Genomic DNA, 13,218 nt, shown 5'->3' with positions numbered 1-13,218 from the left:
GTGGGCAGACCCAGGGCAGACTGGGGAGTAGAGTGCACACTGCTCTGGGGCTTGAGGGGCAGGGGCTGTCCCAACTCTGCCCCTCCCGGGTGACGGGACCATCCTCGCCCAGATGTGAATGTGAATGAGACGGGCCACCACCAGCCCCGCATGGTGACCAAAGGGAGAGCGAGCGCTTCGCCTCGGGAGGCTTGGCTTCAGGCCCAGGGAGGCTTCCTAACTGTGCTGGGCTGTGGTGGGGAGCCCCGGGGGGAGGGCGGGGAGCAGAACCCTCGCCAACCCCGCCGGCCTCTCCCCCGCCCCCAGCTCTCCCCAGGCTCCGAAGAGGACGAGGCCCACGAGGGCTGCAGCCGGGAGAACCTGGGCCGGATCCAGTTCAGTGTCGGCTACAACTTCCAGGAGTCCACGCTCACCGTGAAGATCATGAAGGCCCAGGAGCTGCCAGCCAAGGACTTCAGCGGCACCAGCGACCCCTTCGTCAAGATCTACCTGCTGCCAGACAAGAAGCACAAGCTGGAGACCAAGGTGAAGCGGAAGAACCTGAACCCCCACTGGAACGAGACTTTCCTCTTCGAAGGTGAGCCCGGGGCTGCCCCCGCCCCCAGCCAGAGCCCCGCCTTCTCCTCCCGCCCCCACCCTGGGGCGCCTGTACTTACCGGTGCGCAGGCGCGCGTGCGCACGCACACACGCACGCGCACGTACGCACACAGGTAGACTCGCGCGTCCCCGGCCCTCACCCGCACAGACCTCGGTCTCCGCCCAGGTAACCCGAGGCTCCTTGCGTCTAACTCAGCGCAGCCGGTACCTGGGGTCTCAGCGCAGACGCGGGCCTCCTCCTGAGGAGGGCGGGCAGGCGGGGAGGCGCGCACAGGACCCAGAGGGGGAGCCCCTGGAGTCCAGCCTCCCGCCCAGGCTGCGTGTTGGAAACCCAGCTCCGCCCCTCTTTGGCTGTGTGACCAAGACAAGTTCCTGCACTTCTCTGGGCAGTGGTTTCTTCATCTGTAAAAGAAGGATAGTAATAGCAAGGAGGAACAAATCAGTGACTTGTGAAAGCCCAGAAGACCCTTTACACCAGTTTGTTGGAGACGCTCCGTCCGTTCCCCTTCTCTGAACCTTTCCCCCCACCCCTCCCCCACATCCAGACGCGTGGTGACAGCAGCTCTGAACCATGTCCCTGGTTCCTAGAAGCCACTGAGGCAGATGCCCTTCCTCTCCCCTGCACACCCCCTCAAGGCCATCTTTATCTCTTACCTCTGAGGCGCCAAGGTAACCAGGAAGCTGGGCTGTGTTCAGGGAGCCATTTCTGTCCCAGGCCTTTTTGATGCGTGGACTCCACGTAGAGAAGCCATTATGCTTTCCCGACATGTTCAGCCAGTGAAAATAAATCCCTGTGACTCCAACCACCATCTGCCTCGGGGTTCCAGAATTTTCAGTGTGCACCCCAGGGAATCTTCCCCACCTGGTGTCCCAGCCATTTGACACCCCACCCCTTCTGCAAAGTGACAGCCAGCTCACCTCAGATGAATCGTCGAGGGTGAGCTAGTGGATGCTTGTGGGGTGGGAGGACCCTTCTTCCCGGTTCAGCAGGGAGACCTGTTTAGAGATGGGACAACCAGGGAGAGGTTCAGCTGTCTGGAGGGGTGTGAGGCCAGCTGGTGGGGCGAGATTTATGGGCAGAGCTTCAATCCCCTGATCTCTTCTGCAGACATTTATCCAGCACCAGCGATGGGCTGGGCACTGTCCTGAGTACTGGGGGTGCAGAAAAGACCAAGGCACCATTTGTCCCTCAAGTCATTCCTGAGCTAATGGAGAACATAGGTGTGTAGACAATCAAGCCATACTCTGCATGGCAGATGCTGTGGGAACCCACTGTCCTCTCCACTTGATGGTGCTAGAAAACATTTCCCACGATAGGGGCCATTCAGGATGGGTTCTCACGGATGAATAGGTGTTTGCCAAATAAGAGACTGACTTCCTCCTCTGCTGTTGAAAAGAATGGACTCCAGTGTGGGGACCTCTTGGAGCCTCCAACATTTCCAGAACCGTTCACCTGAACCAGTGCCAAAGGTCACTGGACAGGTCCCTGGGGGACTCCAAGATGAGCAAGACAAGACCTAGATCCCTTCGGTGGGAGGAGGGCCTAAAGGAATTCAGGGGGTGGAGGTTTGGGGAACACAGGACTTCCTCTTCCAGCACACCTGCTCCTGTGAGAGGCAGTTTTGCTTCTAGCATCTGGCTGAAAGTGCTAGAATGCTCCAGAGCTCTTCCTCTCCCCCCATCTTCTCCGCCAGCCAGGCTAAAGTGTTGGGGGTCCTGTCTTCTTCCCGCTCACACCGTGGTTCAGGATCTCACCACCTCAGGCCTCCAGGCTGACCTGCACCTTCTCTGTGCTTTGTGCCTCCCAGATTAGCCCCTCGTCTGACCAAGCCTCCCCAGGTCCAGTGACTCTGGCTTTAGCCCTTCCTCAGACTCCCTCCCCTGGCACTCCCTGCAGCTTCCTCACCCACTCCCCGAAGCACACTCCTGCTGCTCTATCAGGCCATTAGCTGCCATTTATTCATCCTTTCAAGTATTGATTCACTTAAACAAATATTTATCGAGTGCCTACTACGTGCCAGAAACAGTGTTGGATGCTGGGATCTGGTGGTTGAGGACAGAGATGCCTTCCTGGAAGTCCTACCCTGGTGGGAGTCAGGCCCAAGGAAACAGAGGAGCCTCTGTGAACAGCCCGTGGTGGCATGATGTGAACAGAAAGTACTAGAATCTAGAACAGGGGACCCGATGCCATCTGGGATGTCAGGGAGGAATGCTGAGACTGTTTCGGCCAGGCCAGGTGGTGGAAGTGCCTCCAGACAGGAGACACCGGGTGCTGGAACTCGGGGAAGGAAGCTGGTGTGGCGGGAGCCCATCACTGAGTGGAAAGCGCTCGCAGGAGGGGCCGGGAAAGGACAGCGGGCCAGGTTGTACAGAAGGACTGGAAGCCAAGGCAGGACGTGCGGCTTTTACTCTAAGTGCACTGGGAGCCCCTGAAAAGCTTTAAGCAGGAGGGTGTCACGATGGGATTTCTATTTTTAAGGGATCACTCTGCTGTGTTGACAATGGATGGTAGGAGAAAGCACACAGGCAGGGAGGGTGGTTTGGAAACTCTGGTGACTGTCTAGAACGTGCCAGCAGCTTGGATGAGGGAGGTGGCCGTGGAGAAGGGGATAGCTTTGGGATCTGCTGAGGAACAGCGAAAGACTGGCTGATCCCTGGAGGGGGAAGCGTGGCGTCTGAGGATACACATCCGCTCCTGTTTCTGTGTCTTTGCCCCTCCCATCTGCCTGAGGCCTCCTGGGGCTGGCTTGCTGGCCCAGGCTCTTTCAGGGATGATCGGCAGGGGCGGGGCTGCCCAGGGAGAGCGGGACCCCTGCCCAGCCCCCGAGACAGACACATGACCCAGGAGTGCCTAAATGGTCCCGCCTGCTCTTTAGCTGGGAGACTGCTGGCAAGTGATATGAGCCCTCTGAGCCTCTGTCTCTGCATCTGTAAAATATATCAGATGCCTTCGACCCTGGAGAGCTGTCATGAGGGAAAAGTGTGGCCATGACTGTTCTTGCTAATGCTTCAGGAAGGTCAGAATTCGGCTGTTGCCTCCCATACCTCGGTGGGGTGGCAGGGGGCAGGCTTCCTCACAGAGACTTGGTGCCCTGGGGGGTCGCCATGCCCAGGCCCCATGTGGCCCCTCTGTCCTGCGCTTCACCCAAGCCGCCGTCTGTCTGCCAGGTTTCCCGTACGAGAAGGTGGTGCAGAGGATCCTCTACCTCCAGGTCCTGGACTATGACCGGTTCAGCCGCAATGACCCCATTGGGGAGGTGTCCATCCCTCTCAACAAGGTGGACCTGACCCAGATGCAGACCTTCTGGAAGGATCTGAAGCCATGCAGCGATGGGAGTGTAAGGCCCCACTTATGGCTCCCTGGCTCAGGGGGCGGGCAGGTCAGGGCCAGCAGAACTGGTCCTAGTCCCCCTGCAACTTTGGGAATGTCAGGAGGGTGGTGGGAAACGTGCACCCGGGGGAGCAGAGTTCCCACCTTTGGTCTCAGCACCCATGCTTGGCCCTGGGGCAGGGTGGGTGGGAGCTGCTGAGCTGTGGTAAAGGATCTGGTGCCTGTGTAGGGAGGAGGGGCCCCATGGGGGTTGGTGTACGGAACTACCAGGTGAGGGGACACCGGGTGTGACAGAGGTGAAAGGTGGGGATGGGTGAGCACCTGGGCCCGGGCAGGGAGGGCCCTGGGGCAGTAGAGCTAGCCAGAGAGTTCTCTAACCCTCCCCTCTCCCCCAGTCCCCACACTGCTCCTGTTCTCCCTCCCAGGGGAGCTGAGGCAAGTGGAGGGGGACACCCCTCCCCACAGCCCAGGCTCACCCACAGCCTTTCCCTCCCAGGGGAGCCGAGGGGAGCTGCTCTTGTCTCTCTGCTACAACCCCTCTGCCAACTCTATCATCGTGAACATCATCAAAGCCCGGAACCTCAAAGCCATGGACATCGGGGGCACCTCAGGTCCTGGAGCTTCTCGACAAGAGTGTGGGAGGGACCGGGAAGGTTCTGGGGACATGACGGTCATGCCGGATGTGGAGAGCAGGGTCTGAGCTGTGCACTCACCCCTGACCCTCTTACTCCACCTTTCATCTCAACTCCGCTACCTTAGAGCCCTGGGTGGCCCCCTTTGGAGCACCCTCAGGGTCTGTATCACTTGGACTCCGTCCTGACCAGAATCAGGGAGAAGGGGAGCACTGTGGTGGGAGATCTGGGCTCCAGCGCCAGCTCGAACACTTGCCATGGGTGACCTCAGGCATGGGTGACCCACCTCTGTGGGGCTCAGTTTCCTTGTTTGTTTTCATAATAGGGCACTGAGTGATGGCCAACGTCCCTTCCAATTCATCTATCCACTGGTCCCCCAGATCCCTCTCCTTGTTGCTTGGGGCTCTCCTGACCCTCTCTGGGGAAGGCGTGCAGCCCCTCCTGCCCCAGCTGCCACTCCTGGAGAGGGAAGGGAATCCTGGGGAGTCCAACACTGACCCTTCTTCTACCCCTTCCCCAGACCCCTATGTGAAGGTGTGGCTGATGTACAAAGACAAGCGGGTGGAGAAGAAGAAGACAGTGACTATGAAGAGGAACCTGAACCCCATCTTCAACGAGTCTTTTGCCTTTGATATCCCCACGGAGAAGCTGAGGGAGACGACCATCATCATCACTGTCATGGACAAGGACAAGCTTAGCCGCAATGATGTTATTGGCAAGGTAGGGGCCTGGTGGGTGGGGCGACACACCTCACTTCCAAGAAGCAGCCCGGGCAGTGGGTGAGCTCAGGGCTGGGCCAGTCCCTTCCCCTCTTTGCACTTCCATTTCATCTATAAATGAGAGGATGGGACAAAATCTTCCCTGGGTGTCCTACTGTGGGTTGGTCCAGACCACTAGAAGGGCAGAGAAAGGAGGAAGTAGGAGAAAGACATGGCTTGGGTCCCCAAAAGGGAGTTTACTGGACAGGACCCTCCGGCTGGGTAAGGACCTCAGAGCAGTGTCACCCAGGTCCCATCTTCAGAGGGTGAGCTCGGTGGAGCAGTGTAAGAAGCCGCAGTCAGACCCCAAAGACCTGGCTTTTGTTCCCACCCCATGTGTTGCTAAATAGCTGTGTGACCTTGGGCAAGCCACTTGTCCCTCTGACCTCCAGTGTCCTCATTTATAAAACGGAGCCAATAGTACCGACCCTATAGGCCTTCACAGGGTGGTATGAGGATTACCCGAGATCTGCGGATGTTCTCCTTGTAGAAAGTGACTTTTCCTCATGATAGACTTACCAAAAAAATCCATACCTGGCCTTGAGTTTTTCCGGGATGAGTCTGTGACATAATCCCTTCAGTTTTTCTACCTTGAAATGTCTATCCCTGTGTCCGTTTATGGTTTAGTGTGGAGAGTTTGGGCTTGGGAATCACATCGCTGGGCCCCAGCCCCACTCTTGACAGCCATGACCTATCTGAGCCCCATTTCATTTCCACAATGAAAGTAAGACGGTCCTAACCTCCCAGCATACAGAGATGAAATAAGACAACATGGGCGAAATGCTTAGCACGCTGCTTCGAGTGTGTGTGTTAGCTGCCATTATAAGAAAAGTTATTCGTGAAGCATTCCTACTAAGGGCATGTCTGTGCATCCAGAGCTTTGACCAGGAGCAGTACAGGAAGCCAGGGAGGAGGGCAGGTGGAGGGGAAGGGCCGATGCCAGGAGCACGGGAGGAAAAAATTTGTGTTCCCTGAGGCACAGCCCCGTATGGGGTAAATGACAAGTGACCTGGGCCCCCATGGGGAAGAGAGCCACAATGGAGGCAACTCTCAGTTGGGGATGGAGAACTTAGCTACCTAAGGGAAGCCCCTGACCTTCAAGTAAGGTCCCAGGAACCTGAGCGCCCAACCTGTAGTCACAAGTGGCACCATTCCTCAGGGCGGCAACCCTTGTAGCCTAGCAGGACCATGTGTTCCCATCAGCCTGCGGCCTACTGAGCCCCCTCCTTGACCAGCTCGGGCCAAGTAACCATTATCTACTTCAGAGCTCTTTGGAAGCTTAGCCTTTTGCATTTGGGTGTTCTCGTGATACCGATCATAGCCCCTTCTGAAACTGTCCCACCTTCTGCTGCCTGAGCCAAGGTGAAGGAGGAGGGGTTCTCACTCCGGCCAGGGTCGCTTGGTGAGCCTGGGCTTCTAACCAGCCTCCAGTCACAAGGCTGGGGTCAGCTGGGGGAACCATGCCCATGGTTCCACGAGGCCGCAAAACCCCCAAAACAGAAGCCAGCGGGATCGGGCTGGTAGGACAGACTGAAAGGGCTAGATGTACATTCCACTGTACCACTTACAACTTCTGGGTGAGTCTCTTTGCTCTCCACACCTTCGTTTCTCCATCTATAAAATGGAGGTAATATACCTGCCTCATGGGTAAGGATTCGGGGACCTATGTTTATAAACTCCTGAGCTCAGTGCCTGGCGGGCAGGAAGTGGCGAGAAGGGGAGCGATCAAAAGTGAGAAGAGCTTGGGGCACCTGGGTGGCTCAGTGGGTTAAGCCTCTGCCTTCGGTTCCGGTCATGATCTCAGGGTCCTGGGATCGAGCCCCACATCGGGCTCTCTGCTCAGCAGGGAGCCTGCTTCCTCCTCTCTCTCTGCCTGCCTCTCTGCCTACTTGTGATATCTTTCTGTCTAATAAATAAAATCTTAAAAAAAAAAAAAAGTGAGAAGAGCTAGACAGTGGCCAGCAGGGCAGGAAGGGCTGGGCCTAGCTGCCTCCACCCCCACTGTAAAACAGGTCAGGAGTCTAACTGGGAAGGGCCAGGCAGGCCCAAGCTCCCAGAGGGAGGCACAGCAAGGAAAATGGGTCAAGCTGGTGGGGAGGAGGGAGAAGGAGGGAGCCTCTGAGGGTAGGCCGTCGCTGTAGGCAGAGGCCTCTAGGTCCCCATGATCACGACCTCGGGGTACCATTGAGGAGATGGAGATCACCCCCTGCGGGGGCAGGGGACAATGCTTCTGAGTGTCACTGATACCGTGCTCTTCCCTTTCTCCCCAGATCTACCTGTCTTGGAAGAGCGGGCCCGGGGAGGTGAAGCACTGGAAGGACATGATCGCCCGTCCACGGCAGCCGGTGGCCCAGTGGCACCAGCTGAAGGCCTAAGTGTGGCCACAGGAGGCCCAGGGGGCCAAGGGCCCGGGTCCCCATCATGCCCTCACCACTTTATGCACAATGCCTGGCCTGGCCCCCCGCCATAGGTGAGGGGAGGACCCTGAGGGCTTGGCCAGGGAGGGGTCCCAGGAGTCCGTTGGGCCCCGTTTCTAGGAAGTACCAGCCTCATCCTCCACCGGTCCAGCTCTGGGGGAGGGGCTTTGGGAGCCATTTTCCTGCTTTGCCCTTTTCCTTCCTGACTTGCTGATACTAAAGAAGTGGGGGAGAGCGTGAAGGCCAGACAGGCAGATGGGCAGACCCCTCCAGAGACCCGCCAGGTGGGCACGGTCCCCCGTTTTCTTTAAGGCAGTGCCTGGAGTGGAGAGAAGTTGCTCTCTCCCCAGCTCCCGATATGGGCCCGGGGGAAGGAAGGCCGAGGCGTTTGGCCTGGCCTGGCCAGGAGAGGCCCATCCCAGGGCAGTTTCAGGTGCCGGCTGGTCCCTGAATGCCAAGGATAGTATATAGCCCGCTCCAGGGTCCTGGAGCCGAAGCCCATGTACTTGGCGTCGCGTCCACTTTGTGTGTGGGGGGGGGCACTCTTACCCTGTCCCTCTGGGGGCCGCCCGTGCAGAGAGGGCAGGCTTTCATAAAGTGAGGTAGGACAGGAGGCCAAGAGAGGTCAATGCACAGAGCCAGGGGTGGGCAAGGAGAGGCAGGTGAGGGGTGAGAGGGGAAGGGTGGGGTGGCGGAAGAGGAGCAGACTCTGGAGCAGGACTGAGAACTTGGCTGCCTCCACCTCCTACCTGTCTCTACTCAGAGCTCTCCCGGAGCTCCTTGCTGAGCGATGTCATCACTTGAACATCATTTCACACCTTTTAGGCCCCTACTGCGTGTACCACATTCCACCAGGACTCCCCTCCCTTCCTTCTTAGGGGTCCCACAGCCCCACCAGCCCTCTTCCCCAACACCCTCACCCAGACATCCTCAGCCGCCCCAGATCTCAGATCCCAGCCAAGCTGGCCGTGTTCTCCATGCTTCCCAGGTTCCTTCCCTGTCTGGGCAGACCTCTGCAGCCCTCCATCTGCCGAACTCGCAGACCTTCCCTTCCATTTGGGGTCGGAGTCTGTGGCCCAGCCTTCTTTCTCCATTGCTCCCAGTCCCTCCGAGCAGCTCCTCCCGCCCTCTCAGTTGAGGCAGAGGAAGTAGGGAAAATCCAGATTCCGCAAGTTCTGAGGTTGCCTCACCCAAAGAAGCGGGGATTTCTCTGCCTCAGCCGTTGCAGAGACTAGAACTGGCCTCCCCTTGGAGATAGCATATGCCGGGATGATCTCTGCTTAACCCTGCTCAGCCCCACAAGGGTCCTGGTATTGATAAAAGACAGCTGGGGACAGTCAAATCCGGGGGGTCTGCCTGCCTGGGCCTGACGTTGCCGGCACAGGCCGCCAGGTGGCGCCCGGACACCACGTCTGTGGTGGCAGCCTGGGACCACAGTTCTACCCCGAGATGGGCCTGACCCCAAGGGGAGACTCTGGATAGGGTCCCCACTTACAGAGCACGGCAAAAGCATGGGAATTTGAGAGCCATTTTCCTTCAGTAGACTGCCCCTTGAGCTGCCCGTATCAAAATGTATTACACTGAATCTCACACCCGTGTCCTCATCCCTCCTCCTACGGTCTGGAGGAGCGTCATACAGTGTCAGTGAATCATTTTGTAGATTCAGGAGTGCTCTTGTAAAGCAAATAGTCACCCGTATTTCTTGTAAATCCCAATTTTTTCTGTATTGTAGCTTTGCTTAAAATGGGGCCCTGCCCCAAGTGCAGGGTCTTTATCGGTTAGCCTGGGGACCAGCCCCCAGCGGGATAGGAGGGCAGCAACTCCGAAGGCTGTGTGGACGTGATCAGAGGGTTTTGTGGGAAGCCTTGCAAGGCGAGGGATCTGTCCTCCATGGCTCCCTGAGATCCTGTGCCCCAAATACTACGGGGTGCCAGCCCCGCCCCTGTGTCCCCTGGCCCGCTGCGGAGCCTGGGGGCGCGGGGGGGGGGGGAGGGGGGATTGAACCAACCTGCAATGAGTGGGCGGAGCAACCGCACCTTTTTTTCCTCAGCCCCGCCCACAGAGCTCTTGGCGAATCATCTGCAGAGAGCATCTTAGGGCGGAGTCTGTTCCCAGTCTGACCCACCCAGGCTTACTGGTGAACCCTGCCTGGGTTTTCCCAACCCCAATACGCTGCGGCCTGGAGGCCGGGGAGGGGCGGCAAGTGGTGGGCCAAGGTCCTGTGGGCTGGCAAAGAAGGAGGCGGGTGGTATGCGGTGAGGGCGCGGTTGGGCTAGGGCCAGAGGAGAACAGGAATGGGGAACTTGAGGATGGGGGGAAGGGCACAGAAGCCCTGCCACCGTCCCAGGACCTTGGGCAGATCACCCACACTCCCGGGGCCTCAGTTTCCCCATCTGTAAAATGATGGTAATAATACTTCACCTACCTCATAGGGGAGGTTGTGAGGCCGCCGTCACCTGACCTGGGGGTTGAGGCAGGAGGACTCTGAAGGTGCTACCCGGGAGCAAAGTATTATTACTGTAGCCTGAAAGCAAGGCCCACCTGCCCCTCCCCCTGCAGAGTCTCCAGGGATAGCCGAGGCTGGCCTGGGCCCATCTATCTCTTCTCCACTGTGTCCCGGTCCCTTCATGAGCATCACCTGCCGTCTTTGTGGGCGCCCTAGACTTAGTTGTTACCTCGTTCAGGTATCCTTTCTTGTGACCATCTCCCTTCATAACTGCTGTACAAATTCCACCTGCCACAGGACCCCGCACCTGCCCACTGGCGCCAGACGCCAGGGAAGGGACAAGGAAAACAGCCACAAAAAAAGCCAAGGGGGCCCCCAGAGTCCCCAGCCTGGCTTGGGCCCCAGGGGTGGGGTTGGTGGCCACTGTTTGTATTGTGTTGGAGTCCTTGAGTGCAAGTGTTTTATTTTTAAAAAGACAGACAGACAGAAACTATCACAAGAAAAAAAAAATGCAGCAAAGAGAAATGAAGAAAAACTGAAGAAGGGGGAAAAAAAAAAAGAACCATACAAAAATTTTCCACCACACCCACCCTCTAAGCCAGCAAAATTTCCTCTTTGCAAAATCATATTTTTGTGGGAATGGGCCCTGCTTTTCGTGGCAGGGCCCGTTCTGATCAATAAAGGATCGTGACGAAGTAGGGCCTCGGCTGTTTCCTCCGTGGGTCCCAGCCCTACCTCACCTCCCAGAGAAGAGGTATTGGGTGAGGGGGTTGGGAAGCTTGGGACCGAGTCTCCCTGTGTCCCCTTTGGGATTTGGCTTCACTGGTGATGAGGCCCTCCCTGACCTTCCAGCCCCTCCTCAGATCTAGAATATGAACCCACCAGCTACCCAGAAAGCAGGAGAGCAGCCATACTTCCCTATCAGACCTGAAGCGAGGCTTGTCGGGAGTGGAGTCTCTTTGAGACCCTCTCACCCAGCCCAGCATCACCTCCTTCAGCTCCCAGGGGACTGTCACCACCCTCCAAGGCAGGTCAGACAATCCAAACCAGGACCCTCCACCTTGCCTACCTCTCCCCCCAAATGCTGATTGGCCTATCGTGGTTTCGGGGACCAGGAAGGAGCTCCAGGTCTGTTGGCTGGATCTTTGGCTTCTCTCTACCCTTTTCTGATTTAATCCTTTAGGATTAGAAGAGTCTTTCCAAATCGAAAGAGCCCATGGCCAGTTCCAGTCCGAGGAAACTGGGCCCCAGTGTCTTCCTTTTCCAGCCATTGTGGTTCCCGGGCAAGTTACTTCCTTCCCCAGGACCAGTGTCCTTAGTTCACAAAAAAGCAATAACCATCCCAGCCCATTTCCTGCCCTCCCCGCACGTAGCCTGGGGGAAGCTGAGGCCTGGCAGCTCTCAGGGTACTTTAGAAGGAAGGTGCTACATCTGTCGCAGACCCAGAAGGAGCAAGTGCACGTCTGTCCCCATGTACCAGCGGCTGGCCCTGCCCCCTCCAGAGTGAAGGGTGCCACAGCACCCCTGCTCCCCAGCACCTGGGGTGGGCAACTGCTTCCCTGCGATGCACCAAGAACCCCCACCTAAAGCCACCTGTCCTGTCCCCTTCCACCCCGTCAATTTCTTCCAACCTGGCTTCAGTGTCCTGTTAAAAGGTGGTTTTCTTCTTTTGGCTTCTGATCTCTATCCCAGAGATTAGAGGGAACCCTCAGGTCAGGTAAGTAGCCTGAAGAGCTCGCCTTGCCAGAACTTCTGTTCAGGATCTCTCTGGAAAGCTGGGCCCGAGGGAAGACCCCCTCAGGGGCTCAGGGGCTCCCCCTGAACCTTTTGCCTGGTTCGCCCACCTTCACCTTGTCGGCTCTCCCAGCATCCATGCCTTCACCAAGAGATTTGCCCATCTCTCCCTGTGCCCGGGAACCCCGTCCTCTGGTGTGCTCTTCCCCACGCAAACCCCTCCCGGATGCTGCTGTTTTCCCAAAGGCCATCCTGGGCCACGTCCTGCTCTCCTCTCCGTCCCCAACAAAGACAGCGGAAGGACACGCTTGATCATGCTGTACTCCCCAGCCCGTGGCTCCCCTGACCATCTGTGTCCCTTGAAGATGCCCCACTCCCTGTGTCTGCGTCCTGCGCGTGTGCGTGTGTGTGTGCCTTGTGTCTTTAGATTGTGAGCCCCCCTGGGCAGCGACCCCTGTCTGATACATGTTCTGTGTGGCACGCCTAGGTGTGCTAATAAATGTCCATCCTCAGAAGAAGAGTGTCCAGGTGTCTTCAGGAAGCTCTGGGACAGGTGGCTGGGCAAGATGGCATGGTGGCATTGGGAGGCAGGAGGGGGTTCTGGGCATGGCCTCCAGGTCCCGAGCAGCGCCTTCTGCTCTCCCAAGCCCCAGAGGGTGGGTGGGAAGTGGGGGATGACTGTCACAAGTTAAGAAAGGACATGCGCACACACACACATACCCTAGTCTCAGTCTCCGCCATTCTGCTGGCCAGATCTAGCTGCAGGGAGGCTCTGGGAGGGCACGATCCCACCCATCACGCACCGAGACCTGACCATCAGCTTAGGACAGAGGGGATCTCCTTTGGTGTGGATTCAGCTCAAGGTTAGGAGACCTGAACCCCATGGATGAGCAAGTCCCTTCCCTCCCGGGCCTGTCCCTCACCCTGCTACTGCCTTTGCTCATTTGTCATCACGGTCGCCACTGCCTGCCCTCTGGCTCTGATCCCTGAACCCTAGGCACACACACAGTTCTTGGAGAGCTTCCAAGGTGCTCCCCCAAGGCCCACCCCCCACTGACTGCCCCGCACCAACAGGAGTGCTGTAGACAGGTCCACTGTTACAAATTCCCCTCCAAAAATCTTTTCCCTTCCCCAACCCCCGCCCCCTCCCCACAACGCCAAGTGAGAAGTCACAGGCAGTTGGGGCAGGGGTGAGCTAGGACTCCCAATACCATGCTCTTTCCAGCTGTCCTTGGCAACTGTCCTTGGCAACGGCCCCCTCCCTACCCTGGTCTCTCCATTTCCAGATGGAGACCCAGACCCT

The 13,218-nt window shown here is 57.8% G+C and overlaps 1 protein-coding gene across 8 annotated transcripts in view; it reads left to right on the top strand.

Moving 5' to 3' along the window:
• SYT7 (synaptotagmin 7) overlaps positions 1–10,879 on the top strand; it is a 61,847-nt gene extending 50,968 nt beyond the window's left edge. For all 8 annotated transcript variants that reach the window (XM_047691530.1, XM_047691532.1, XM_047691528.1 and 5 more), the window contains 5 exons: positions 307–577; positions 3,766–3,935; positions 4,425–4,539; positions 5,081–5,280; positions 7,589–10,879. In XM_047691530.1, coding sequence (XP_047547486.1) covers positions 307–577; positions 3,766–3,935; positions 4,425–4,539; positions 5,081–5,280; positions 7,589–7,693 — 861 coding nt within the window. In that variant the 3' untranslated portion in view covers positions 7,694–10,879. The remainder of the gene's footprint in view (positions 1–306; positions 578–3,765; positions 3,936–4,424; positions 4,540–5,080; positions 5,281–7,588) is intronic.
• Positions 10,880–13,218: the final 2,339 nt, after the last annotated feature.

Source organism: Lutra lutra, chromosome 10 (assembly GCF_902655055.1).
Source record: "Lutra lutra chromosome 10, mLutLut1.2, whole genome shotgun sequence".
Classification (NCBI taxonomy): Eukaryota; Metazoa; Chordata; class Mammalia; order Carnivora; family Mustelidae; genus Lutra; species Lutra lutra.
The sequence above is the reverse complement of the archived record's forward strand: the minus strand, read 5'-3'. Positions and strand labels throughout refer to the sequence as shown.